This window comes from Halyomorpha halys, unplaced genomic scaffold (genome assembly GCF_000696795.3).
Source record: "Halyomorpha halys isolate HHAL.00 unplaced genomic scaffold, Hhal_1.1 Scaffold247.1, whole genome shotgun sequence".
In the NCBI taxonomy this organism is placed as follows: Eukaryota; Metazoa; Arthropoda; class Insecta; order Hemiptera; family Pentatomidae; genus Halyomorpha; species Halyomorpha halys.
In genome coordinates this window covers 1,115,117-1,142,942 of record NW_027111361.1, presented here as the reverse complement: position 1 = coordinate 1,142,942, position 27,826 = coordinate 1,115,117, and the positions used below count along the sequence as shown (strand labels likewise).

The following is a 27,826-nucleotide window of genomic DNA, read 5'->3' as shown; positions in this document are numbered from 1 at the left end:
TTTAGGTATTACCAATATTTGCCAAACAAAGAGATATTTATTAAAGAAAAATTAAGTTACGTCTAGTGTTATTTTTAAGTCTATAAAAAATTAACAATGAAATGCTTTAGCTTTGGATCATTGTTCTGCAAAACCCCAGTTTTGCATAGATTGATTTTTCTATCAATGAAGTCTAACAATCAAAAATATGTTTTTTTAATTAAAGGAGATAAATCTAAACATTGAAGTAGATACTGATTTACATCTTATGATTTAGCATTGCCTCTCACTGACGTCATTGGTTGTACTTAACTACATTCACTTTTCAACCTATTTAAAATACTTCGTTGTCTCATCTTATTCATTACTGGATTAATATATTTAAAGATCTTGGGAATTTAATTTTTAAATCAATTTCTATGTAATATAATCGTTTATCAATTTAATTTATATTAATTTACCCTGTATATGTTTCCAATGGGAAACTTATAGCTTATTGTTCAATACAAATACAATAAAATATTCCAATAATATTTGAAGATTTGTAACCATTAAAATTTCTCTTGTCAATTTGAAAAATGATAATTCACATTAATAAATTTGGAAAGTGAAACTAATTTTAGTGTTGCTTTATACGTGATTTTAAATAATCGATAGATAGTAATAATTACTAAAAACTACAACAAATTATTATGTGTTTTATTATTTTTATTTTATAATTAAAATAAAAATAATAACTAATGCTCTATATCTTAAGCATTTTTTGAATTGAGTTTTCAGGGGGCGTGAAAACATAATGTATTGAGCAAACATAAATATTTTCATTTAAAATGATAATTATCTTTTTTTTTATTTCAATTATGATTATTCTGTTATTTTAATGCTGATTACAAACTCGAAATGCATAAATTGTATAGTGACCTTGTGATGATTGGTGGGTTGAAAAAGCAAGCGTAGGCTGGCAACACTGAGTTCATACCTGTTTGTCCGTATTGACTTGTAGTTTAGTTGTGTGTATGTTGTATATGTGGTATATAGTTGTAGTTAGTGTTTTATTTGATAATGAGTGGAATTTAAACACGATTTATGACTTTAGAAGATTTCACTTCATATAAAAAGCTTTTCTGTAGATAAATACAGAGAGTCATATCAGATATCACTTTAAATAAACAATGTATGCTAAAGGTAAAGGATCTACTGTCCCTTCTAATGCACAGGCCCGTGAAAAACTGGCACTTTACGTTTATGAATATCTACTACACGTAGGGGCACAGAAGGCTGCTCAAACTTTCCTCTCAGAAATCAGGTGGGAGAAAAATATAACATTAGGTGAGCCTCCAGGATTTTTACATTCATGGTGGTGTGTATTTTGGGATTTGTACTGTGCTGCACCCGAAAGAAGGGATACATGTGAACATTCCAGTGAAGCTAAAGCTTTTCATGATTATGGTTTTGTAAATTCTGGATATGGTGTTAACGGCATTGCTCACAATACTGGACCTGCACCTATTCCACTCGGCCAGATGCCACCAAATGATGGTATACCTGGTGGGCCAATACCACCTGGATTTTTTCCGAACTCTACAATGAGACCTTCTCCTCCTACGCATCCTTCTTCTCAGCCATCACCTCATCCTCAACCACCACCACCTCACAGTGAAATGATGGCAACACAGCCTTTTATGGGTCCACGTTATCCTGCTGGCCCTAGACCTGGTGTTAGAATGCCTCAACTTGGAAATGAGTATAATGGACCCCCAGGTCAACCGATGATGCCTAACAGCATGGATCCCAGCAGACAAGGCCCTCCAGGAATGAACAGTATGAATCCTAGAATGAATCCACCGAGAGGTCCTGGAATGGCACCTATGGGACCAGGAAGTTATGGTCCTAGTTTGAGAGGTCCACCTCCTAATTCAACCATGGGCCCTGGACCTGGACCTGGTGCACCTGGTATGCATCCTATGTCTATGACTGGACCTGGTGGAAGACCACAATGGCAGCCTAACACTTCCACACCTATGAATTATTCATCGTCTTCTCCAGGTAATTATGGTGGCCCTCCAGGTTCTACAGGACCTCCAGGCCCAGGAACACCAATCATGCAGAGTCCTCAAGACTCGTCCAACTCAGGAGGTGAAAATATGTACACTATGATGAAACCTGTCCCTGGTGGAAATATGCCTGGAGATTTTTCAATGGGTGCTGGTGGTGAAACGGGTCCGATGGGACCAATGGGTCCTAGTACTATGGGACCAGTAATGAGTGGTGATGGTCTTGATGGAATGAAAAACTCTCCAGCAGGAGGGCCTGGAACTCCTCGTGAAGATAGTGGTTCTGGAATGGGTGATTACAATTTGGGCGGCTTTGGTGGACCTCCAGAAAATGATCAGACTGAATCTGCAGCCATCATGAAAATAAAAGAAAGTATGCAAGAAGAAGCAAAAAGGTTTGAAAAAGATTCTGATCATCCAGATTATTTTATGCAATAACGTATTAAATTATGTTATTATTTGTAACTGATATTTGTTAAAGTATTTCAAATATATTTAAGAATATTGTTCTGAAGAAAAGTGTATGCCACATTTTTTAAGTGATAAAAGTACAGTTCAGTAATTCTTGTCAAAGTTCACTAAAGTTAAGTTTTCCTCATTTGGTCTTATATTTTGTGGTAAAGTTTACTTGTCACACACATATTTTCCTTTCCTGAATTTCAAAAATTTAAATTATAATACTGCTGAAATGTAAGTGTAATACATCATTTCTAAAAGATAATTCTCAGTTTAGAATTGGCCTTTTGGGGAAAGCCGCTTGCCCTTGATGAATAGTGCTATTATTTATTTTTTCTGCTTTACATTTTTTAAATGCATTATGTACTTTTCTGATTTAGTATATTGTGTACTCATCAATATGATGAAAGTTTAAGTGCAATTCTCCCATCCTTCCTCAGTATTCATTTTAAGAATAATTTCCTCAGGTTAATTTACGCTCATTACTAAAATGCAAAATATTATATGTATATTTACATACATAATTTAGGGTTATGTAGGTGACGGTAATAAACACATATTTCTTAGGAAATTCACTTATTTATTTGTATGTAGAATATTAATTAAGTATGTTAGTTGATTGCTTGGCACTGGTGGTATTTTCATTCCAGATCTTGTTTAAATGTTTTTGTAGTGAGTCGTGATATAATTTAAAAGTTTTATTTTAATATATTTATTCAAGTGGTGTATTACTAAAAAAAATTTAATAAAGTGTGAAAATTTCTTGAAATACATAATAGGTTTCAATTAAATGCTCTTCTTATTTCTCAGGGTTATTATTATTTCAATAATTTCAGTAGTAATTGTTCTGATTTATTGGTCTTAATTACCTATTAAGTAATAATCATTGGGTTAATATATTTTTGAACTGTTTTTGATAATTTATTATTGTTAAACCAATCGATGTTACAATTTTAATATGAGTTCTTTATCCAGTCTGCGTGTGTAAGGATTATGATCTTTCAATTTGAACCCTGGTCATTAATTTGTGGTAATACATATTAGATAAAATTAATGTGCTCTCTAATACTCATAAATCTGTAATAATTTGGGCCTAAGGTATATATTTCCTGTGTTCAGTTATTATTTTTTACCAAGTTATGACCCATGTTTTTGGATTTAATATTTTCTTTAAAGGATTTTAAAATTGCAGTAGCAATTAGACTATTTTCAAATTTGTTTGTTTTTTTTTCAAAATGCTAAGCCTCTTCCATTCAAAATGTCTATTCAATAATTTTTAATATAATGTCATGTTATTAGTTCATTCATTAACATATTGAATTTGGTTTACATGATTTAATTTGAACATTTCAAATAGTTGCGTAAAAATTACTTTAATAATGATAACTTTACCTTCGAGATTTCTAATTGGGCATAAGGTTTAAATTGTTTAATTTTTATGGTTGTGGTCGTTACTTTAATTATTCAACTTTATAATCGTTCCTTATTACCAAAAATCCTTCCCCAATTTTAAATTAAATTATTGTGACTTTGTGTGGTTCAAAGTTTAGAATTTCACATTCCTAATGAACATAAATATATTTGAATAGGACAATTATTTATATGTATGAATACATGTTTCTTCTTATGGGATAGGATTTATTGTAACAATAATACTTTCTGATGATCGAGTTTTAAATATGTCTAAAATGCTGATTGATCCACCAATCATGCCTGTCATGAAAACAGGGAAACCATGCCAATTCCATATTGATCTGTTTGACTTTTCCTGTAAAATTCTATTATTACTTTTAGCAATATTGATTACAGTCCATTGAATATAAATTATTTGTTTCTGTCAATTTGGGATTTTATTACATTTAATAAATTGAGGGTGAGCTAATTTTAATATCGCCGTTTCAGAGTGATTTGCCAAAAAAGTATTCACTTTGTATATTCATTACATTTGTGCATCAAACTTGATTTTTCACTTTAAAACATTGGTTGTGATCTTTAGAATCGCCCCTCACTATTTTTGAGTTTTTAAACTGGAAATGTTTGTAAATCTTTTATTTCTTCAAATTAAATTGATTTTAAGTTATTTAAATTAAAAATTACGTGTCCATATCTCACTAATACATTATTTTCTATGTGTTTAAGTAAAATCGTAAGATTTTATCAATATTTGAAAACTTTTAAGCAATTTTAATCGTCTGTGAAGTGTATATTATCCTATTTTATTTTCTAAATAACTCTGTTATATGTATAAATGTAAAATTCTGTAATTGATATCAATGCATGATGTTTAAATAAATTTAATATTAAAATCACAAAAGTCAAAGATGTTAAATGAAAATAATGTATTTTGTTTAATGATGCTGGTAAGCCAGACTCTCATCATTTGACTTACTGTACTATTCTAAATGTTAATTTATTTGAAATTTATTGATTAAACAGATTTTAAAATGTATTATGAGTTAATTTTTTTGTTAGAAATAAATTTTATTCTATTTAGCTTTTGTCAGTATTATTTTGTCTCATAATCTGTTTGATAAATATCCTGTTTACTGTTCTACTGATGGTACTGAGTTTAAAATTGGTGCATGGATTGATACTTGTTTCATATTAAATAATGTAGGCGGTTGATAATTAGCATTAACTTTAATTTTCCTTAGGCGTAGTATTTATATAGACAGTTATTGTATACAGTTCTTGAAAATTTATTTTGTACTTAACAGTTAAATGCCTGTTCTCATGTTAAAATGAGAAAGGAAATATGTTGTGACTTTTATTAGCCATCTGCAAACATTAGTTGCTGTTACTGTTTTAGTAAAGGGAACTAATCCTGCTAGTGGGTTTGTTGGTCCTTCTTTCCAATCTCTGATGGATATCTAGAGGTTGCCAGCCAATCCTAAACAAAGTTCAGGATTTTAAAATTTATATCACAGGATGGTCTTGCGATAAATATTATTTACCAATTTGGAATGAAGCCCTTGTCTTTCCAATCTGGAAGCTCTGGGACCCTCGTTTTAGTATATTAGGTCATCATAACTTCAAATACTTATTATAATTGGTTAAAAATAAAAATATGATATATTTTATTTCTTAAAAAAATATTATGAAGTTAATTACAGTTAACTAAATAATATTGTATACATTTTAACACATAGGAAAGATTTATTTTTTCAATTGCCAGTAACCCCTGGTCTTAATTATAGAATCTCTGATTTATTAAGAACCTTTAGTATGTGTGAATTTTGATTTATTTGCTCCAATTAATGTAATCAGTGCCATTGAACTATAGATGCATGACAGCAGAATGGCTCCTCGCACATTTATGGTTTTTGCTATGCTTGGTGTCTGTTATATCTATTTATTTGTTTTTGTAGTTGATTTATATTTCCTAATTATGTAGTTTCTGTACCTAAGTTGGCTTTTTTGTATGTTGTTAACATCCAAACCCAGCTTGTAAATCTATTAATTAAAAATCAATGTATTATGTTTTGTTTTACCGGTTTATGGTATTGTTTTTTATAATTCATTTTATGTTTTATTCAGTTTTGTGATTTCATCAAAATTTTAATAGTTGTTTTAGGTAATATTTTAGGTTTAGAGTACATACTAAAAAAAAAAAGCAAGAATTCTTATAATTCATCTAATTTTTTTTTTTTTATGACCATAATTATATTACTCATGAAAATAAGTAAATAGAGTACTGGCTGAATTATTTTAAATATATTTTATTCTTAGTATTTGAACTTTTGACTTTTTAATTACCATCTCCTTTGTGATGATATTAATAATCAAAGGATAAATAAGTTTATTCAGTTACAATTATGCTGATACAAATAGGGTCTGCATGCTTATGTCCTCAAAGGACCAATCTTATAGTTTTCACTTCTTAAGCATGATCAGTCCCTTGTGAATTTACATCTAATGGAAATCTCTTTATATCAAATAAAATTCCCCTTGAAGATCGTTTTCACTTTTTGTTTTAGTAATGTGGGGGAAAACATATTTACTAGGTAACGGTAAGACCAAAAATACAAAATATTCTGGTAATAGGCATAATCTAATATAATTAATGAACTTAATGCCAACTTAGCGATTTTTTTACTGAATATTTCAATCATTAAACCAGCTCAAACACATTACTTTTTATCTGTTTGGTAATGGGTGTACTTTTCTGTGGTTTTTCGAAATCTGTAACACTTCTTGCTTTTTGATAATGTTTTAGATGAATTAAAATTTTTGATTTTATTGAACCCTGTAGGCAATTATATAAGTTTGAAAATACCTAACTCTAACTTGTCAACAAAATCATCATAATTATTCAGTTTCAGTTGAAAATTTGAATCTGCCAATCCTCATTGGTTTCTAATTTCATTTATGTCCTCTGTTAATTTTTAAGAAGTAATATAAATTTATTTTTTAAATGTTATAAGGAATTAAATACTATGATTGAGAAATACTTCTGATGTTGAAAGATTAAATATATCCTATTTTACAATGCTAAACTGTAATTAATTAAATTTTTCTTGGGGGTAGAACCTTTAAATAATAATTTCTTTTATGGAAAAATTAATACATTTAGTTATGAAGTTTTGGCTTTATTTCTTAAGTATGATATAATTAAAAATATTGGATCTCATTCTTTTGATTTAAGATGTTTGAAACAATCCTAGATGTTTAATGGGTTGAAACTTTTTTGTAGTTGTATCTATTAATTTTATTATTGATTTACTAAACCTGAACAAAATTTTTTAAAGTTTTATAACTTTATTATAATATATAATATTATTTTTGGAATCAATAACTTAATTTTTGATTTTCTATTATTTATTTTGTTATATTCTGGAGATTTCAATTATATCTGATATGAAGTTGAAATACACAGCTTTTGAATTTTCTTTGTATTTGTGCATAGTAATTGCTATGAGAAATATACTTGTTATAATCGACCTAAATCGGTATATTTGTTTTCTTTAAACCATAGTAGGAAATTGAATATGCACCTACATGGATTTTTGTATTGTAATTTTGGAAACTGTCTTTACTTTAATCATTTTTTATCTACTAATTGTGTGGATGCATTTGACAATAGATGTAATTTATAGGGCTGATTAAGGGCTGGGGGGGGGGGGCATTGAAGAAAACATAGTAATGAGTGGAACTTGTTTTTTTTTTGTTGTGTAAACGTTTTTGTATACGCTCTAGGCCTTGGCCAGGATATTATGTGCAGAGATTCTACTGGTTGAGGCTTGTAGTATCTCTAACCCTGTTACCCCCATAAAGGCTTAAAACTTGGACCGAAACTTAAGCACATTAAAACAATAATTTACTCTAATTACTGTATTTTCTTCAGTTACCGAACCTTCCCCTCTCTCTCATGACCAACTTTTTAAATTTCTATCTAATATTTTTATTTGTATTTAATATATTCTGATAGTATATTTTATTGGTCAAGTTGTCTGTATAATAGATGATTTCTTATTCTTTGATAAAGATTAATTTTTACCATGTAATCTATATAAAACATTTTTTCAGTGGTAGGTGGAGAGTAAGTTAGACCAGACAGCTTTACTTTGCTTTGATATTAATCGCAACATTTTTAAGATTAGTTACGAGTTGCTTGGAACTAGTTGGACTTATTTAAATATTTTATTTGAATTGTTTAGAATGCAACTTAACATATTATTTTGTAACTTAACTTATTGTTGTTATTCAATTGAAAATAAGGCATGTTAATATGACGCAAGATGCTGTAGTAATTACTTCTATAAACATATTTAGTCAGTATTTTGTTTTTAGGAGTTTCTTTCGTGCCGGTACAATACTCTAGTATCAAAATTTAAAAATTCGAGTTGATTGGTTATCTATAATTTATTAGGTTAGTAATTAAATTTATCTTCATTAAATTAAGTTCGTTAATATGTATAATGTTGGGAAAAATCTTGATTCTAAGTATTCAATAATGTATATATGTTTTCACAAGCATGCAAAAATTTTTGAATTGTTTGGAAATCAAAATTATTATTTCTATGCAATATTCCATTAATTATGTACATTTATAATTGTCATATTAAAAGTTTTTTATATTCACTCTTAAAATAAATTAGTATTGTTATTAAATTTTCTTCATTGTAATTTATAGCAACATACCTAACAATTTTTTTTTCAATCATAGTAATTGATTTATGATCACTGAATTCATTGCATGCCTGGTTGGTATGCACCAATTTGTGTTTCTTAATTTGTCCATGCTTAAAATTATTTTCCCAATTACACATTTATTTTCAATGGTATTTACATTTTCATGAAAGGGTTAGTAAAAATATTTATAAATTAGTGTTTATTAATATTAAGTAACTCTTGTCATGTTTTTTTAAAGTTTTACAAAGTGCAATTTTTACGAAGGCATGTGCTACTAGTGACCTGTTTAAATTTTCATGGCATAATAATTAATATAAATGCACATTCTTAAATTTATTCAAAACTAATTAGTATCTTTGGTGTGAAAACAAAATATATTTGTACAAAACACTGTAATATATGTTATTTATTCAGATTCATCGGTGTCTATATGCATATTAGTAAGCTAGTAGTAAAAAATCCTAATTGTTTATGTTAACACATTTATACTAAACATTTTTCGTACCTTAAATTGCATAATTTGTTGCAGTGATGGTTACTGATTATAGTTCATGAACCAAGTATGTTCTCCTAATTAATTAATTTTTTGTAATAAGAACTACATTTTAATTATAGCTGAAATTTAAATGATGCAAATATTGATCCCTATATTGTTAGTTATTTGAATAAAAAATCATTATGGCGAAACGCTGAAAAGTCTGTGAAACTAATAATACCTTACTATATTAAGCCATTAATCAACTTACTAGGTTAACGTTTTTTTTTTGTCTTAGCATTACAAAATATTCTATAATTGCTCATCTTTAGCTATCTATGCAATTAAAACTAACTATGAATATGAATTTACATTGTTAGTTTAAAATACTATTAGGAGAATCATTATTTCCTATGTTCTTGTTTCTATTAAAACAAATAAACATATTTAAATATAGATTTAAAATAATAGTATTACTTCTTCATTCTTATTTTCTTGAGTTATATTTTATTTTTAAATTATTCCTTGAGTTTGAATGCTATTTGCATTTACCTTTAAGCTCACTTTTACTTTTATCTGTTATTATCTTTTATATCATGTGATTTTTAGACCTATAAATTTTGGTTTTCCTCTCTTGGATTTCATTCATAATTAATGTTTTCTTTGATTATTGAACTATTTTGTGGAATTACTTTTTATTTTTGTCTTTTGGTGACATTTCTTTTGAATTGATTTCTGGGTGCTAACTAACTGTTGAAATTAAATTACACTATTTTAAATATTATTTTATTTGTTTATTGGATAACAGTTATTATTTATAGTAAAATTGGGGAAATTAATAGTTGTTTAGAATAATATTTGCTTAATTGTGATTATTTTTGGAGGTCTTCATATAAAATATTTATTCTTAGAGATGAATGTTTTGGTCTCACTTTTTATTTTTGTAACATTTGATGGTTAACTTTGTTTACATTAATTAATTTATAAAGAAGAAATATATATTTTTTCTTATGTTTGTTATTTAAAGGTTGTGCTCAGATAAGTTTGAATTTCATTTGATGTTTAAGATTAATTATCTTTTAGTTTTGTAGGAATCTGAAAAGTCTTGATTGTTTTTTTTTTTTTAGTTATTGGATAATATAAATTTACTAGATCTTAACTGTTCAGGTAGCAGAAACGTTTGAGCATGAATAAATTTGGAAGGCAAACTCTTCCTTTAAAGTAAACTGTTGATGAGGTACTACATATATGAAATTTCATTATACAATTTATTGCTGGTACCATCTAAAGTATTTGTATAGGAGTGAACGAAAATAATATGGCAACACTTACAATTAAACTTCAAAGCAGTCTTCCTAATGGATTCTGTTATCTGATATTACTGTAAACTATTTTTAGCAATATTTAACTAATTAATATTAATTTAACATAATATTTGTTGTTAATTGTTTTAAACTATTATTATAGACAGATTCATCATTGGTTTTTACTTATATATGCCTGCTTCTATTATGAGATCCATTTGAAAATACTTTAAATTTATTGGTTTTATCTGTTGCAAATTGTTTTATAATTGAAAGCATAAATACAATAAAATCATAATTATTTTTAAGTTGTATAAATGAATTCTTTTGATTTCTAAATTATAGCCGATTAATTACAGTCTATAATCGGAATGTTATATATTGTATTAGGTTAATCTTATTATAATTAGTTTTTTGCTGCTACAGATTTCAGAAATAAATATTTTTTCTCTATTTACTCAAGTACGAACTAACTAGAACTTGCTAGGTTCATTATTTTGCCTGTAATACAATTAATCTGTATTTACTTAATTGGAGCATGACATATGTATTATTAGACTGTTATTATGAATGGTTATTAAATGTCTAAATTAGCTCTGAAAACTTAAATATAATCCATTACTGCAAAACAATCTAAACCAGTTAGTATGAAACTAACCCATTATCTACCAACCAGCCTAAAGGTTGCTTTGTTGGAATGAAAGTAATCAACATACACACATGAGCATTATAAATTAGTTTCTTGTACTATTTTTCTGACTCAACTCAATGTATTCTTTATCATAATTTTGATCAAGAGCACTACTTTTTATTATAAATTTGAAATTTTTAAAAGTTCTGTTCTTAACTTAATGAGAAAATAATATAACTGAAAAAAAACAAAAAAACTTTATGTATAGATATTGCTTAGAAAATGTACATACATATGTAAGTTTATACATATGCTTTTTTTTATATTTATTTCCTAGTGATTTTTATTTTATGGCCAGACCGCAACTACATTGTGATTTTAATTTAGATTGGTATAATTATAAGGTGCATTGTGTAAATTTATTTTTACATATAATTTCTTTTTCTGTGTAAGGTAGTGATTTCTATTTGTAAACTAAATATTTTTACTTTAAAAATGTTATATACTAGTTGAAAAATAAAATTATCTTTATGATAGAGAATTATAGTATATCTTCCTTTTTATGTTATGCTCAAAAATTATCCTCTTGATCATTTTGAATAATTGCTGGATATATATTATACTCAGTAAATTTTACTTTTTAATGTAATTTATCTGAATTTCATTTTTCATTAGGGTATCAAAACAACAATAGAAACATGTAAAATGGTCTTGAAGTATTTTTACAGTACATCGTATTAATTTCTTGTTTCATATTTTTAAATTCTTATTGGCACCATGATCGTTTAGTAATTTCCCATTCCTGTTTCCTCAATTCTCAAATTCATTACAATTTAATTTTAATTTTCTAAAAATCTGAGCTGTTATTTAATTTTTGCTATTTTATAGCATATTAATCCTTTATTTTTTAACCTTTCCATTACCAGGTGAAATTAATGATAAGGATTATCAGATTCCTGGAATAATGGATATTGTTTATTTTTGGTGTACAAATGTGACATATTGATATAAACTCTTTTAAAATAAATAATATAAACCTACACCAGAACCCATGGAAGAATTTAGGTCCAGTATTTGGTAAGGAAATACTGTTGACTCATGGTTGCAGAACGAGGTGATTTGGTCAGCACTCATGCTCAACTGCTTTTCTAGTGTCCCAGGAGGTTTTTCTGATTCATAGATCCATGGCTATAGAATATTATATCATTATTATGATTATCATACCATAATAAGGATATAATAATACTTATTATAGAATATGGCAGATTTAATACATCATCTATCACAGCTATGATGGAACACGTGTGTGTGAATCCAGTTATATCAGCTATGCTACACTACTCTTTTATATCTCATTTAAACGTTTATAACTGGACAAAGTACAAATTTAAGTACATTTTTTTGCCTAAAAAATATATATATTTTGACTCACTTAACACTTAACAAATGAAATTTGAAAACAAACATTTTATTGTATTTTTTTCCTTAACGAGCAGTACACCTCCTTTTCTTTGTAGTTCATTTAAGACATTTTCCTTTATGATGTTTTCTTTTCTTTTTTTAAAGTTATTTGTTAGTTCTCCTGATGTTCAGAAAACATAGATCACAAAACTGTTCTGCTAATAATAATTTCCTTTAAGGACCACAAAATGTTTTGAGATTCGTATTAAATTTAATTTAAAGGAAAACAAACATAAATGATATTGAAATCAACTGAACATCTAAACATCTAATTGTTTACTCTGCTGAAGATGGTTAAAATGTTTTATTAGAGTAACTAATGAAATCCTGAAGGAATGTTAACCACATTTTTTTAATAAAAAAAAAAAATTGAAATTACATGGTGTGATTTTTTCTAAAGGATCTTATTAATATGCTACGACTGTTAAAGGAAAATTTAAAACCTCATATAAGTATAGTCATTTTTCCCCACTGTAGTATAGAGATACATTAAAATATAAATTACAATCTGAAGCCAGACTACATTTTGCTGAAACAGATGTAGATAATGTGTAAAACTGATGCTGAGAATGACTAATATGACTTAAAATAATAAGTGAAGAAGCCAACTGCCATTAGTAATACTCCAAATATCTGTTTTTTCATTGTAATTTACACCCTTATTACATAGATATTTGAAGAAAAGAAATTATAAACATGAAAATAATATGTGCAGCAGAAGGTAGTAAGCTGCATTAATATACTCCAGTAGCGATATGTATTTATATTTTATGCTTGATAATGATCATGCAGCCAATGTCCCTTAGGTAAAACTTAAGAATAATAAGTTAAGAGGATGTACTTTTTTTTTGTGTGTGTGTGGAAATATATTCGATCTTATATGTAATCAAGGAGACACAATTTTAATGTGTGTCAACTAAATATAACCATAAAAGCATTGAAGAATCTATTTTTATGGTTGAATCTTGTTTTGCTCTTATTCCTGATGAAGATCTTTAAACTTAGATTGAATTATCATCGCGCATCAAAAGAAGTGTTTTCTTGCTTGACAGCTCCCCCAACCAACTTGTTCTTGATTAGTATTTTTCTTTTGATAATATTTAAAAACTAGCTGTGAGTATTTATCCTATTATCTTTTTTTTCTATTAGCACTATAATAGTCCGTGGGGATCTGTAGCCAAACGCTGTGGTCCTGGGACCACAACCCAATACATGGGGAAGGTATACAAGGTTTGGATCATCAGTCCTTCGCTTGGTCTGTGAGGTGCCAATAGGCTGATAGGCCTCACAAATCCGTGAGGGAGCGGGGAGGATATATATACATTATAGGTGTTATTTATTTCAAAAATCTCTGTACTAAAAACTGTGCAGTCATAAAATCATTATAAGGGGGAGGGTCAAAGAAATGCTGGTAAATCTATCTTAACCATATTTTTAAATAATTTTTATACAATTTCATCAATATTATTTATAAATTTGGAAGTTTTTTTTTCAGTATCTATGAAAACATTTATCTAGTTATTGTCGAAATTTCTTTGTTAATTTTTTATTTAAAAAAAGAACTAATTAACGCTTATTTATGTCTTTGTTTTGAAAAGTTACCATTTGGATTTCATTGATACTTAGCTTCTCTTATAAAAATAGAAATCATTAATCAAATAATAATGGAAGGATTCATTATATTTTCATTTCCTTATGTTTATCTTAACAGTTAAAAAATTGTTTCTTTCGAATCTTGATTACTTCACTAGTTTAATTAGTTAAATGTTTCATTAATTGAAATGCCCTTATTTCCTTTTATAAAAAGATATTGTGTATGTTCTTTAATACCTTAGAAAAGAACAGTTTTACTGAGTCCTTAATGGTAGATTATTAATTAATCTATCATTTGGATCAATTTTTATTTTAGTAAACTGATTTTGAGTTCATACAACTGGTATAATGAAATTATCTTATAGTAATAAATGTTGGTCTTTGCCACAAAATACCAAGAAAAAATATTGCAAAAGAGAATTTATACATTATTATAATTGAAAGGATCTACTTCAAAAAAGAAATAGTTGAATTGGAACATTTTAGTTGTGTAGCACCACTTAATTTATCAAATACTAAAGAACCTGGTCTATTACTGCATTATCATATATCCACTTAACTATCAAATTATGTGGCATATGCTTAAGGAAGGAATTGAAATTTTAAATGATATGATAATTCTTAAAAATAAAAATTTTCCTGTATCTTCTATTTAGGTAATACAGTTTTTTCTAGTAATGTTCTATGTTTGTTAGGTATAATATGTAATTTTGGAGTTTCAATAATAGTATGTTTTCTTTTGAAACTAAACTTAGTAGTTACTTAAAAAAAAAATTAATGTTCACATATTAGTGCTGTGTTTAAGGTAGCATCTGAAATTCACTAGATTTGTTTTCAGGTGAATTTTATTATACAATTCTTGAGTAAATGGTTAAATTGGTAAATAGATAGTAGCACAAGAATTACATTAGTTTTAAACCTAAATGTAATAGTTTGTTTTTGGAGTGTGTCCCCCTAAAATACAGATTTAATAGTCTTTAATAATTGTTATACTCAGAATATTTTTGATAGTTCAACTAATTTTGTACATTTCACTATAAAATTAATTTAATTATTAACTTTCTATTATTTAGATATTTTTCATATCTTTCTCAAACACAAAATTGTTTGAGAAGTATGTATAAAGGTGTAAATGAAACATTAGTTTTCTATGTAAAAAATTAATAATGCTTTTCAAATATTCTCACCACTGAGCTTACTGGAATTTCTTATTTATTTCTTTATTTAGTAAGTGGTAATTTTGATTTAAATATATAATTTTTAATCAACTTGTGATATTTTATGAGATAACTTTGGTGGTAGTTGTTAATGTATGAATAAGCTGATATATGTGTGTGTGTAGACATTCTCTGAAGAGATGTATTTCTGTGTCCTATATCAATATCTCAGTACATAGTGATGGTATGAAGGAGTTATCACTTTTTTTTATTCTTGTAAATGGAACAAATATTGTCTTTAGGCTCAAATTTGTAAAGTTTCACTGTTTATATTTTTAATCATGCCTTAAACACAGCTTCTGAAACAGTGTGATCACTATTAATGGATGAGCTGTTGGCCCACAGTTCTTAAATGTGTTCTATATAAAAATCAGCAATCAAAAACTAACTAAAACAGAAGTGCTGTGTGGAAGTAGAGAAAAATAAAATCAGTGTGTTACCTAGTATTTGCCTCATAAATCTGGCATTTTCTGTTCACATTCTCATTGATCTGGCTTCCCATCCTTTATATATATAAATTTACATTTTTATTAATTTTTTTTATCTTGAATGAAACAACTTCGTTCCTTTAAAAATGTTTTTCTTCAATAAAATTATTGTATCCAACTTGAAAAAAAAAATCTTTACTGCTACAACCCATGAAGGGTCAGGGGTACAGTACTATGTAAGGAAGTACTGTTTACTAGACCAATGGTTGTGCTAGATAGTCGTATGATCAGAATCATGCTCAAACTTATATCTATTTAGTGTATTTAAATTGAGTTTATTTATATTTGATTTATAAATATGAACCTTTTCAACATATTTCTAATAACCTAGTCTGGCTTTAACATTTACAATTTGGATATATTGGAATATTCCATAGAAATATTAATCTAGGGGAGTTAACGTTCTTTTACTATAATTTCATGACTCCATTTTGAGGAGTTTAGCATTATTCTTAAAATTAAGATTTAGTTTTAAAAATCGGAAGAAACCGTTGTAGTTAAAAAAAATTAAAGGAGCAGAATTACATATTTTCAGAGAATGAGTCATAATTATGCATATATTTGTATACATATATATTTGATTATTTTTTTTTTTCCCAATTGATCTATTAATAATATATTTATGTATATTGCTATTTCTAAAACAAATTTTATCTACCTATTATACAGTTCACTATTAAACAAATAATATTGTTTTTCTTAAATAAATCTTTATGTCACAAATTTCGTTTTAATGTAACAGTAGGCCTAAACAACATTGTTAAATCATTGTACCTTTTTTATTTCCTTTTTCTCTCTCTATTTCAGTAAATTATTACCATGTATTTTGACTAAAAGTATTATATATTGGTGTGCATATAGATAATTTTATGAGGAGATGGTCGGGGGATGCAGTCTGCAAATAAATAAATTTTTGTTTATTTACTGACTACACCCAGTCTTCTCCTCATATTAATCTATGGTCAACTATCAACACCCCATTAGATAATTTTATGTTTAATGAAATGTGATCCCTATAAAATCTTACAAGTACTAGATGAAAACAGGTAATTAAGATATGTGGATGTATAAGAATATATATGCGCATTTATTCCCATGCAACTTATTATTGTACCTTATTATTTCAGTTCTTTACTATAAATAAAGTATTATAATCCTAGCAGTAGAGTGTGAGTGTGTGCGTGCGTGTTTGTAAAACCTATTGTCCTAATGAAAATATGGCATAATAAAATATAACATGTAGTTATTGTGTTTCTGTCTAGATAAAACCGTATTTCTATTAACTTACTTTATATGACTTAATTTAAGAAAACTTGATTAATTTAGTATTAATGTTATTAGATGCATTAGTCATTCAAAACATCAACTTTTGAACAAATAAAAATCTTGTCAAAATTAGAAGGGCATGATTTATCTTCCAGAAGCGTTATTTAAATAATTTTAGAGAAATCCTTTTATTCATACATTTGAAGAGTACTTTTACTTCTTTTTTTTCATCATATTATATTATATAATAACTACAAGGCAAAATTCTTAAAATAATAATAGAGTAAACACTGAATACAACAAATAACCAATAAGAAGGTATAGTATGAAACAAACTAATAAAAATATATGTAAAAAGTAACTTACTGTAAAACAAAATTGAACACATGAATAAATTAAATAACTGACTTAATGTAAAGCAAAAGAACTTTAAAAATAATTTAAACATTCATATAAGAAAATTAAAATATACATGAAAGTAATTTAAAACAATATAAACAAAAGTAATTCTGTGAGGTGGTCGGTGGCTGGAATAATCCATTAAATAATAATCTCCTTTTTTACCCAGAGGTGGTACAATCAGATTCACATCGTACTGTAATGATATTGACATGATGCATCAAAAACCAACTAACATTGGTTAATCGGAGGTTACCTATACTCTTACGCAACCACACCAGATCTCATGTTTCATGACAGACATTGAAGAATCTAAACGAGCTGTGTTACAAAGTCCTTCCACACCCACCTTATCCACCAAACTTATCTCTAACAGATTTCCATCTGTTTAGAAATTTGGACAACTTTCTTAAATTTAAATTTTTTTAAAATGATTCACAGGTCAAAAATGCATTTTCTGACTTCATTTATTCACAAAACCCTTAATTTTTCAGTTCTGGTTGATAAGTTGATAAAGCATTGGTGAAAATGAGGGTAAATTAAATATTTTAAGTAAAAATGTTTTGATTTCATAAAGTGGTTGTACTAAATAACCTTTCCTGTGAAAACTGACATTTCTTATGAAATGACCCAATATTTGTATTACAGATTATTTACATCGGGACCTGCTCGTGCTATACTGCAGGTGTCCCGAGTGTATTTTTAGATTATGATAAATGTTATTAGTGTTGAAAAGGGGGGCTGAAAATTGTGAGACTTTCTGATTATGAACACGCATATATATTTTCTCTCAAGTTTCAAAGTGTTAATCCGTAGAGGGGCAATAATAGTTAATGTGTTAGTCTAAATTATTTATCTATAATAATATAAAAACACAGCATTGGGGTCTCATAGATTCTATTGGCTTATCTGAGTGTCTGTTGGAAGTTTCGCTGTCGCGGTCACTTCCGCGTCCTATGGCCGCTTCCCCCATCCAGGTGTGAGGTGGGCGTAACGGTGAAGACCATGAATATTCGCCTGGTGTCTGAAAAGACGTCCTTTTCCCTCAGAGGCTGGCCAGCGTGTCCTGGACTCTGGCGTGATGGTAGGGGCAGGCCAGGTCCTAGCTTGCATGGTGCATAGGCTGGGGCGGCATTGCAGTTGCAGCGTCTTCGGGGCCTTCCAGTGTCCGTGGCAAGGGGGAGCATCAAAAAATGAGACCCCTGACCCGACTTTATATAAAACCAAAAAATAATCGAAAAATTCGGATTACTTAAATCCGACACAGATAAATTAATTACTTAGTAATTAAGAACCAACTTATAGTTTTACACCCAACAATGTTTGCTTTCCTTTTAATTTCATTAATAGGAGAATTATAGGTATAATTATTTTGTGTAAAAAAGATATTAAAGGCCTTAGAATGTCTTACATTAGGAATTAATATTTAAAAGTTCCAGGTAGTTAATTTTATAATTCAACAATTTTTGTAGGAATGCTAGGTCAATATTTTGCAAGTCTTCACTAATCCTTATAATAAAACCAAGCATTTTCGAAGCTCAAGATTAAATACATTTGATATGTTCCCTAAACTTTAAATTTTAATAGACTATAATGCCCAAATCCCTTTCATTATCTGACCTAACCAGTGTATTACCATTAATAATGTAAGAAAAATCATTGGACAAATATTGGGATTACGTCCAATATTGAAGGAAATAAACTTGTTGAGTTCTTTTATTACTTTCCTCTGCCATTTCCTCATCTGCAATGTCATTAGGTATGTGCTGTATGTTTTCAAACAACCTTCCAATATTTGGATCTTTTCCACCTCCAGTTAGCTGCCTGCATATATTCTATGTCCCTGCTGGAATGTTTTTTTTTAGAAAAGAAAAATGTAGAAAATTCTCAATTATTTTTTGACTCGCCCAAAATATCAAATATAGAATACAGAGAAGAATCATATTTATAAGGTAATTATGGCAATGGTAATAAAAAATATTTGATAGAAACATCAAATAAAATTTGCAATATATTAATCCTTCATTTTTATCTGTATAAATTAATTATCAAATCATGGTCTACATGTATAAATAAAATTAAAATATGGAATAATAAATAAATATGTAGAAAGGAAAAACAATGTAGAATAAAGATACAAATTAATGTAATAACCAAAATAGAAATGAGTATAGGAACTTTTTTTAAATTTATTTTTCTTTAATATCTTTATTGAAATTTACAACTATATATTATATAATACATTCAGTAAATTTGATCCTAGTTAAAATGGAGTGTTACAGACGTGTAGAGAAACTACTCATGATAGCACTCTTGATTTTTCATCATTTTTTTTTTTTTTTCTGAGAATAAATAAGGAAAATAGCAAAAAGGAAGAAACTATTGTAAACAAAGCAGAGAAAAGAACAAAACAAGAATTTTCAGAATCTAAAATATATTTTTGATTAACAAAAAGGATTTAAAAATTATGATAAAATTGGGTTTATACAACAGTAATCAATTTAAGAAATATATAAAAACAGAATGAAATAATGAATAAACAAATTTATTGTATAAAATTAATTTTAAACATCATAAGGATGCATATTAAATAGGACAAACATTCCAAAATTAAGGAGCTAAAATTAGTGCATATAAACAAATTTCTAAAAAAATGTTAATCTCACACCACTAGCTAAACATGAATGAAAATGAACACAATTATCAGTTAGATAAAACAAAAATAATAGACAAGGTTGAAAATAAGGGAATAAATAAATTCATATTACTAAAAGTATTTAAGATGAAAGGAATATGGTCCGGGTGCGGTAAAAAAAAAACACTCAAATAGTAGAAATATACTATTTTAATTTTTCTACTATTTGAGTGTTTTTTTTTTACCGCACCCGGACCATATTCCTTTCATCTTTACACACGGTCAACCAATAATCTTCCACTAAAAGTATTTAAAAACGTGAATTTCAAAATAGACATAGGAGTATTATGCTAGTTTTATGTTGATATCATCAATAAAATAGATATTTAAAGGCAAATTAGCACCCTTAATTCAGATATAAATATAAAAATAATAACTTAAATAATAAGATAAATAACAGTTAATAACTTACTGAGCCAAACAAATCAGGGATACATATGATTTGATAAAATTAAATAGATCAGGAAGGAATTACCAAAGGTAATGATAAGTAAAAATTACATAATTTTAAATATAGATAGTTTAATTGAAAATATAAATACAGAAAAAAATATTTTAATAGATAACAAACATTTTTATGTTCCATCTTCCTATAGTTTAAACTCTTCCATTGAAAGTTTGTTCTCCAGTAAAATGTCTACATTGTGCAGATATCGTACTGTAGAAGAGAAGAGTAATGGTGAGATCAAAGCAATGGAATTCTTTTTAAAATATATAATGACAATTAATTCTGTTTTTATATGCAACAGACCATTATATATTTTTTCTTCCATTTGAAAAACGCTAATTAGCTCAGTTTTATGTATGCTAATTGGAATCTATTTTTTAGATGTAAATGTTGTACTCAAAAATTAAAGTGCACAGAATTATATCATTTGAGGTCTTTTATATAATTGATAAATATTTCCCTTTTTTTTTTATCTCTATCACTCCAAGAGAAAGAGAGAAGGAGGAAAGATTTTAGTTAATTTAACCGGATTCTGCAAATGAATCTTCTATAATATTGTTAGTATAAGCATAATGATAAACCTCTTTTGTTGGTTACTAGGGCTTATTTGCAAGATAAATACCTAGAAGAAAAATCTCAATTTCTGAATTTAGATGTAGATATATTATGTTTATAAATTTATGAGTAAACATAATTGTTCTGTTAATTATTTAATAATTTTAAAAAAATCATTTTGTTTGTAATTAAAAAATCAGTTTTATGTTAATAACAAGAAAAATAATTAAAGATAAAGCAAATATAATAAGAAACCTTTATGGTAGTAGTATAAAGAGAAAGTATGTGTAATTCATTAATATAAATATTTGATATTTAATATTCCTATAACTTGACTATTTTCCAAAATAATAAATTATATATATATATATATTTTTTTTTTAATATGATTGATATTGCATTAAATTTTAATTTGAGATGAAATTAAAAGTAATTTTATTCTAGGACACCTTGTCCTCCTAGCATTATAATGATGTACATTTAGAGTGACATTTGTCTGGCTTATAATGATTTAAGAGAGATAAACATTTTATTCAAAAAGCAGTGCTGCCCAACTTTATTGGGTTACTATGCACACAGGATACTAAGAATAGTTGGACAATCCTTATTATTCGTATATTACATAGGCATAGTCTGTAACTACTAAAATACACAATAGTAGTACAAGAGTTTTTTTTTCTTATTGTTTTAGTTCTTTAATATTTTTATTTTTCTATATTTTCATTTTTTAAATTAAATTATTCATTTTTTAGCTTCTATTTTTAACCTATATCTACATCTAATTTTTCAGCTTTATAAATAGTAAAAATTCTAAATGTAGAAAAAATCCTATATTTTCAGGTACAATTATATTTCATTAAAATTTAAAAGAATAATAAAAACTGTAATAAATATATAAGTAATAATTATAAAAAGTTATAAATATTTAAAAATAAGGAGTAATATTTTGTTTTTTAAATGCTTTATTCATTCATGCTGCCCAAATACATCGGGTTGCTACATCACAGCATACTAATCAATCCGTGATCGGACATGTATAAATTACATATTTTTATATGATATAATACAATAACTTTTTTTTTTCCTACAGTTTTTTTTTACAATTAATACCAGTCTACACACTAAATACAAGTTTTTCAATTTATTCCTTTTTTTCTTTCCCTTCCATTTCACAATATTTATTTCATTTGATCGACAAATTCACTCTCTCGAATTCCCCTATATAACAAATATTAAAATATCAAAAATACAAAAACAACAAACAATATATGCAATGTATGCATGCCATCCCTCTTCTGGATAACTCCCTTACTCATTAATTTCCATGTATGTGGTGGTGGATGATTCCCAGGGAGTCCAGTATTATATCCTCTCTTATCCTAGCCACGTCCTTGACATCGATCCCGAGTTCCTCCATGAAGCTCCTAATTGTGCTAGAAATCGTTTCATGGACTCTGAACCAGAGGCCTCTCACGTTGAAGTCTCTATCTCCGAAGCCCTCACGGAACTTCTTGAGGAAAGGGATGCATTTATCGTAGATTTCCTTCTTTTCCCTACCTACTTTATTTGTCTGGTCAAGGTCGTTATTTTCATATCTCACGGTTAGATCCAGAATGATTGCCGACTTTCCCTTCTTAGGAAAAGCAATAATATCCGTATATCTTGTGAATCCATCCGTATCTACACAGTAGACCTCGTTCAAAGCAGGCAAAATCTCTTTCTTATAGGAGCTTCATTAACTCGTACTTGACTCTACGATGTCGGCGTGTTATGAGGATGTAGTTGTTGGGGCGTTTTCCGAGCACATGTGCTGGTGTTTCTGGCTCTCTATTGCATTTGCGACAGAGGGACCCAACTTCTCTATCTTGTCCGCTGACACCTGGGACTAGGTGTAGGATCCAGAATAAATGCTGACTTCCCTTTCTTAAGGAAAGCAACAAATATTAAGCGATATTCTCTCATTTATTACCAAGTACAGTTATATATGTGGGAAAATTGTTTTTCTTATTGAAAAGCATCCCACTATGTTTCTATTATGTTGCCCTTTTTATTTTTTCAAAGCTCAGGAAACATACCACCTCACTTTTCTTCGAGGTTGTTCCAACTTCAGTTCCATGTTTTAAATCCATCAATTATGGATTGATGGGTATGCTTTGTGTAATAGCAACCCAATGTATTTGGGTAGTATGGCCAAATAAAGCATTTCTCTCTAGACTGAAATTATAATTGTTTATCTCTCATTGATCCTAGAAATTTATAAAAGATACCCGTGTAATACTTATTCCTTTTTTTGGTAAAGATTTTTGTTTTTGACTTTTCTTTTTTTTTAAATATGATATTGAAAGTAAATTTGAATTTTCCCAATTACCTTAAATATTATCTCCTCAGTTGTTAATATCTATTGTAGTCCTTATTTAGAAGAGGTGTTCTATACCCCCAAAAAAGATTCTGCCGAAGTCTCATAACAATGTTAATCAATTAATGTTACATATATTTGTGTTGCTGTCGGTTTTTATCTACAGCAACTAATGTTTACTGACACCTAATTTGTTAAAAAGCAAAACATATTTTATACCTAAAACTGTCCTTGACTTTGAGCCATCTCCAGTATTTATGATCATTTCCCATGTCCATCTTCCCTGGATATTGGCAGGACTGATACCAACACAAAGTCACCTACATTATATAGAAAAATTTTGCACTTCTTAGTCTCATTTCTACTTCTATCCTCTTAAGATTCAGTTGCATCTAATAGTTAATCATTATTAGGAGTTTGTTTAAATTAGGTAGGCAATTAGTCAGACTAACCACAAAGGGTTATTAGAAATACCACAGAGAATTCTGCAGTTTCAGCAAACCAAAATAATTTTACATAAATAAATTTACATATTTGGTATAAAAACAGAAAATTGGTCGTCTTCACTCTTCAGTAAATTCTGTTAAATTGAAAGAATGGTGGATGATGAAACACAGTAAATGGCAAGTGACCCTTTATGCTGAATAGTCTTGGTCTCCCCTTCTCATAATTTTTTATTTTAATAATAAGTATGATTACTTAGGAGAAATTAATCAAACCACTATCTTCAATATTGCATGAACTCAGAATAGTTTCTTGTTAGCTTTCATTTTAAACTAAACTTAGGAGATATTTTCTCTTGAAACAAATGAGAATTGAATCAAACTTTTAAGAACTTTTTAATGTTTGAAAGTGTTGCAAAAGTTTGTCTGTCATGCAGTATATTAAACATTATTTGTAATTACTTAGTGACTTTATTGATACTGCAGATAAAGATAAAGTTTAACCTTGTTTTTATGCATTGGTATATTTTGTAATCCCACTGACGAATTATTAACTTAATTATTAATTTTAGGACAACTGCCCTCATATACCTAATTCTGGACAAGAAGATGCTGATCAAGACCAAATTGGAGATGTTTGTGATGAAGATGCAGATAACGATGGGATATTAAATACACCTGTAAGTTTATTTATTTATGAGTATTATCAAAAATTAGTAAATTTTTTATTTGTTGACTTCAGATATTTTAATGAAAAAGACCATTATTTTCAATGGAGGTTCATGGATGGAAATTATAGTGATGCTACAATATTTGAAACTCTTACAAAATTTTTCTCTCTATAAAATATCAAAACAGTTAAAAAAATTGAATTAGCTCATTGTAACTCATAAGTTGTAACTTTTCGGTGGTTATAGAAATTTACATTATTATTTTAACCAACAGCTATATTTTGTTAAATAATTATGTTCCATAATCAATACATGCAGTTTACTTTCTAATAATTTTTTTAAATAAATTAAAGATTTATAGGAATCTGACTGGGGACATTAAATAATGATTTGGTTTGTAGGGATTTTATCAGAAATAAAATACTTTGTAGTGGGCAGGAATTATAGTAAACAGTAGCTCAGTTACAAAAACTATTTTAAAATAATCTTATTGAAACTTAAGAAAATATACCAAATAACAAGGATTGTGAAGAAAAAATTAAATGGGTTTTGTAACCTTAAGACTAGTTCGTGTAGAAATCATATTAATACTTAATAACTATCAGTTAATTTATATTTTAATACAATGATTCTTTCATCGCAAGAAACTCATTAAAAGCTTTGAATTTCATGATCTTAGGATAATTGCCCACTGGTTGCGAATCCAGACCAATTGGATACAGATCAAGATGGTGCAGACAGGCAGGGAGATGCATGTGATAACTGCCCAACAGTTCCCAATATGGACCAAGATGATGTGGATAAAGATGGAATTGGAGATGCTTGTGACACTGATATGGATAATGATGGTAACAGATCATAAAAATAAATTATTTTTCTTATCCAGTTAAAATCAAAAACATGGCCCTAGTTGTTATCGCCCAGTTTTAATGTATTTTTATTCTTCTAATAACAATTTTAAATTCTTTATCTCAAGACTAGCTGCAGCTTCTTTAATCATTATCTACCTTTATTTTATTTGAGAAAGCAAAGTAATAGTCTTTTATTGCAATAATAATTCAGACTGAGGTCCATAATTAAATAAAAATTTCAAATCAAATCTCAGTCTTCCTTCATCATTTATGTATTATTTGAAAGTAAGGTATTTCCTTAAATTGATTTATACTTTTTAATTTTATCTATAATTTATTTATTTGTATTTTTTTTAAATGAAAACACATTGCTGTTATAGACAGACTAAAAGCAAAGAAAAAAAAATGATAAAATACACTTTAAGTTGTTTTCTTAACATTCTTCAGGTATTCCAAATCGTCATGATAATTGCCCTCGAAAGGCAAATACAGATCAGAGAGATCAGGATGGTGATGGTCTGGGTGATGTATGCGATAATTGCCCTCAAACAGGAAATCCTAATCAAGCTGATTCAGATCTTGACAACATTGGCGATGCTTGTGATAATGATATCGATCGTGACAGGTATATATATTTTTTAAGTTTTGACTTTTTCTTTTAGGAATAAATTCAGGGAATGACTGTTTGTCTTAACTTTTTGATCAAAACAATTTTATGCATAAAATATAGTTTGTATATCTAGTTGCATTAACATACATGCATTTATACAAATATACATATAGTTGTATGTATAGTTGCATAAATATAGTATAAATAGCATAAAATATATACTCTAAAAAAAACTTGCCCTGATTAATAATATTTGTCCTATACAGATATTATTTTTAACATGTTATATTAACAAACATCATATGTTTAATCAGGATTTAAAGGAACTAACAGAAGCTTTTTGTTAATATTTTATTATATAGGTGGACTGACTTAAACACTCCTATACTTTCAAGAAAAAAACAATAAACTTGTTACATCAACTGTTATTTCCCTTAATTCTGGGTAGGAAATGAAGATCCCAGTCTTCTATTTTTTATGAAAAAATTAGGACATGAAAGAAGATTAATAGTACCTAGTTTATTAATTTCGTTAACATCAGTATCCTGAACTACCAATTGAGAATCTGTTTAGTCAGTGTTATGAGTCATAATAGTGAATATTGAAAACAAATTAAATGTTTGTTGTCTCTCCATTGCCATCCTGGTCACTTCCTAGTCCCCTTAGCATTTCCATTAAGACTAGGGAGTGACAAATCAACTTTTTTTTTCATATTTATACTCAAGAGAAGCTTCACAATAAAAATAAGGGTAAGCATGTACGTAAAAAGGTTCTGAAATACTATGAAACTATGTAATATACTAAATTTAAGATTTTGTTGAGTACTAGGGAGTAACCACCAATAAAAACACTCACAGATTTTTTGTTCTCTTTCACATCCTGGAACCACATGAAGATGTTAAAGAAGGGAATAAAGGGACTACATGTTTCCTGCTTCCTTCTAGTGTGTCCTGATCACCTTTCAGCATGAAATTTCCCTTTGTGAGGGTATATTTAACGGCATCTTATGAACGGACTAGAGAGTAGAATTAAATGGAAACCATAAAACATTATCCATTTATCATTTATAATCAAAACATTATCCATTTATCTATTAATTGACATGCACATATTAATATTTACGAAATAAAAATATAACACCACTTATCTGACAGAGTTATATCCTTAAGAAGATTATCCACTCTGGTGGTTTTAGTTTCCTTTCTTATTAAAAATGATTATCCATTTGATGATGGCATTATCCATTTATCTATTAATTTTTAAACTGTCATGGTTAGAAATATAAGTTATATGAATTATTTTTACAGAGATGGAGTGCAAGATATGGCTGATAATTGCCCTAAAATAGCAAATAGTGATCAACAAGATACTGACGGAGATGGTCGAGGGGATGAATGTGATCCTGATGCAGATGGTGATAATGTTCCGAATAATCAGGATAACTGTAAACTAGTCTATAATCCTGATCAAGAGGATAGCGATAGTAAGTCTATTCCCAATCCTGCTATTATATGTTGAACTAATCTAGTAACTATGTAAGAGTTAATGAATGAAGTATATACGAGGAGAAGATGGTTGGGGGTGCGGTCAAAGAGAAACACAAATAAGTTGGTGTAACCTATTTTATTGTACCAACGTTTCGGCTAGAGTTTCTAGCCATCTTCAGGGACTTCTTTGACCGCACCCCCAACCATCTTCTCCTCACAAATAGTTAATTTATTAAAAAAAGTAATTTTCACATT

At 28.1% G+C, this 27,826-nt stretch overlaps 2 protein-coding genes across 2 annotated transcripts in view; both read left to right on the top strand.

Annotated features, from left to right (window-relative positions):
* The window catches only part of Tsp (Thrombospondin), an 89,140-nt gene that overhangs the window by 53,700 nt on the left and 7,614 nt on the right, over positions 1-27,826 (top strand). Inside the window, exons 14-17 of the mRNA XM_014419664.3 lie at positions 24,525-24,632; positions 25,303-25,471; positions 25,922-26,099; positions 27,392-27,567. Of these exons, the coding sequence (XP_014275150.3) occupies positions 24,525-24,632; positions 25,303-25,471; positions 25,922-26,099; positions 27,392-27,567 (631 nt within the window). The remainder of the gene's footprint in view (positions 1-24,524; positions 24,633-25,302; positions 25,472-25,921; positions 26,100-27,391; positions 27,568-27,826) is intronic.
* On the top strand, positions 948-10,661 carry Ssdp (Sequence-specific single-stranded DNA-binding protein). Its single transcript, XM_014419668.2, has one exon. It carries the CDS (start codon positions 1,152-1,154, stop codon positions 2,469-2,471), a length of 1,320 nt encoding a protein of 439 aa, XP_014275154.1. The 5' UTR covers positions 948-1,151; the 3' UTR covers positions 2,472-10,661.

Bases quoted from the DNA above. Each gene is read 5' to 3' on its own strand.
- Ssdp (XM_014419668.2), top strand. From the start codon at position 1,152: ATGTATGCTAAAGGTAAAGGATCTACTGTCCCTTCTAATGCACAGGCC.